The 3,137-nt window shown below is 50.0% G+C and overlaps 1 protein-coding gene across 1 annotated transcript in view; it reads left to right on the plus strand.

Annotated features, from left to right (window-relative positions):
* Positions 1-834, plus strand: part of SOCS1 (suppressor of cytokine signaling 1) — a 1,572-nt gene extending 738 nt beyond the window's left edge. The window contains exon 2 of the mRNA XM_005871762.2: positions 8-834. Coding sequence (XP_005871824.1) covers positions 8-403 — 396 coding nt within the window. The 3' untranslated portion in view covers positions 404-834. The remainder of the gene's footprint in view (positions 1-7) is intronic.
* The last annotated feature ends 2,303 nt before the right edge of the window (positions 835-3,137 follow it).

The following is a 3,137-nucleotide window of genomic DNA, read 5'->3' on the forward strand; positions in this document are numbered from 1 at the left end:
CTTGTCCTGGGGACCCCTGAGCGTGCACGGGGCGCACGAGCGGCTTCGCGCGGAGCCGGTTGGCACCTTCTTGGTGCGTGACAGTCGCCAGAGGAACTGCTTCTTCGCCCTCAGCGTGAAGATGTCCTCGGGCCCCACGAGCATACGCGTGCACTTTCAGGCTGGCCGCTTTCACCTGGACGGCAGCCGCGAAAGCTTCGACTGCCTCTTCGAGCTGCTGGAGCACTACGTGGCGGCGCCGCGCCGCATGCTGGGGGCCCCGCTGCGCCAGCGCCGTGTGCGGCCGCTGCAGGAGCTGTGTCGCCAGCGCATCGTGGCCACTGTGGGCCGCGAGAACCTGGGGCGCATCCCCCTCAACCCTGTCCTCCGAGACTACTTGAGCTCTTTCCCCTTCCAGATCTGACCGGCTGCGCAGGAAGCATTAACTCGGACGCCTTATTATTTTTTATTATTAATTATTATTTCCCTGGAACTATGTGGGTTCCCTTCCCCGCCTGGGTTGGAGGGAGCCAGTGTGGGGGGCGAGGTCCCTCCCCATCTTGGCTGGAGATGAGGCCACAGACCCCTCCCCAACTCTTGGGGGCGTGCCCCCCTCCTGGTGCTCCCTCTGGGTCCCCCTGGTTGTAATAGCAGCTTAATTTAACTGTATCTGGGGCCAGGACCTCAACTTGTACCTCCTACCTCTTCATGTTTACATATACCCAGTATCTTTGCACAAACCAGGGGTTGGGGGAGGGTCTCTGGCTTTATTTTTCTGCTATGCAGAATCCTATTTTATATTTTTTACAACCAGTTTAGGTAATAAACTTTATTATGAAAGTTTTTTTTTTTAAAAGAAAAATGGTTTCTAGAGCGTTTGCTTTGGTCAAAGGTTTTCCTTGGTTCTGAATGGGTCCAGGGGAAAGGGATCCTAAGACTGACCTGTTTGGCTGGAGGTGGTGTGTGGTCCATATTCTGTGGCTATGCACTCTGCTCAGTTCCCCCCACAGCTCTTGGGGGTAGAGGAACCGCTGGTCTAGTTTTGGTATTGTTTGTCTGGTTAAAATGGCAGCTCATGTTTGAGCACTTAATGTGTACCAGGTCCTATGCGGAGCTTTACCTGCTTCCATTTACTTAATCCTATTGAGACAATCCTATGAAGCAGGGCTCTTTGCCCATTTTACAGAAGAGAAAACCAGTGTAGGGGGTAAATTTGCCTTTGGTCATTCCTGTGTCAAAGTAGACACTTGGGTTTTTACTGGCTGTCCACAGAGACTGTTTGAAATGGATGACACAGAGAAAATTTTATTGTGACCACAATAACTTCTAGGAAGGGATGGGGGAGTGGGGGCTTGATGATTTTTGGAAGGAGGAGTGGTACATTCTGAAATTCAGCATCAAGGGAAACATTTTAGATGGGATAGAGGATACAGGGTTGGGCCTGACTTCCTTCTTCCCGCCCTGTTTTGTCTGGTGTACTTTTTGGTGAACGCATAACTTGGAGTCAGACGAGGCTTTGTGGTCTGTGGTGGCTGGAGGGCCCTGCTAGCGGCAATTCCCTTTGCCTCTTGGGGCCTCAGCATGGGCCTCAAACATGGGCTTGTTGGAGGAGGTGGAACCCTCAGCAGCAGGTGTCTAGGCATCACAGAGAAAGTGATGTTTTCAGGAGCCGGGGGAGGGAAGAGCTGCTCTAGGATGTTTGAAAGTCCCCATGATACGGGCTTTAATGTCTCTGACCGGCCTGACAGATAAGCCACGCTGGCCACTCGGGGCTGTGCTGCTGCACCCAGTGAATTGAATCATGTTCAGGTATAGGGTTAAGCAGACATCGCACTTCATTTTTAGAAGTCAGAATGGGCCTCTGCAGCCTTGGACATGCTTATGATGGAATGTCCTAGTATTTAATAATACCTTTCAGACTCGAAAGTGCAGCATAAAATTAACTTGAAATTTGGAGCTGCCCAGGCTTGTCTTGGGATTAAATAGGCTCCAGACCTCAAGGTTAAGGATGGCCCGGAGAGATTTAGGATCTCAGAGAGCTTTGGCAATTTCATCCTTTAATAAAATGGGGTGGGAGGGAAAGGAGGTGCTGTGAGGTCACTGGCTCCAAGGAATCGCTGCTTTTTCTTCTTTTATCTACCTCCTTGCCCTTTGTTCTCTACTGTGTGGATCAAGTTCTGTCTTTGTTCTGACTTTCCCTGTCTCATACCCAGTTTGGGCAGGGCCTGAAAAAAACACAAATCCAAGAAGGCAGTGCTTGGGGACACCGCAGACACTTAGTGAGTACTTAGTGTGTGTAAGGCCCGGTGCTACCTTGTCTCATCCTCACAACTGGCCTGCGAGTTAGAAACCTCTCCCCCCTGTTTATAGGAGGGAAAACAGGCTCAGAGAGGCACAGGACACACAGCAAGTGATGGAGCCAGATGTTCAAACTTCGATTGTATTGCCTCGGAGGCTGGGTACCACTAGGTAACACAGCGTCCCCCGAGGGCCTAACGGTCGCAATAATAATAACAGCAGCAGCTGCTAACATTTACATATAGCGTTACTGTGCAGTCACCATTCCAACCCCCTAGTTACCTATATTAAGACATGCAACCTTCACCCGAGCCTTACGATTTACTATTAACATCTCCATTTTACAGATGAGGAAACGGACACTCATCTAAAGAGGGATGAATTAGAAGGTAGTTGACAATGTTTTCAGGGTTTTTTCCTACTTTAAAAAAAGTTTAAAAGCCACGTCTTCATCACACAAACCCATTCTCCCTATAAAACCTGGAGCAAAACAGCTAAGAAAAAAAAAACCCCTCTGACCACACTCCCCAGAGCTGGCCCCTTCTCTTTGTAAGTCATTAAAAAAAAAACCTATGCTAACATATGTACAGTGGCATAAAATGACCTAAAAGTCCCCAGGGGCTGTACTCCAAGCCCCGTGTGACTGAGATCCTGTGCAGACACCGGTGCAGAGGAAAAGGGCTGGGGGGTGGCGCAGTGTGTGCCATGTGGCTTCCCCTTCAGTGCAGATTCTCTCAAACCTCAGCTTTATGATTCAGCAACGCTGATGTCAATTTACAAGAATGAAAAGTGAGAGGAGGGTTTGTGTGTGTGTGTGTGTGTGTGTGTGTGTGTGTGTGCATGGGCGGGGGGGGGGGTTC

The sequence above is a fragment of the Myotis brandtii genome, unplaced genomic scaffold (assembly GCF_000412655.1).
Source record: "Myotis brandtii unplaced genomic scaffold, ASM41265v1 scaffold355, whole genome shotgun sequence".
Lineage (NCBI taxonomy): Eukaryota > Metazoa > Chordata > Mammalia > Chiroptera > Vespertilionidae > Myotis > Myotis brandtii.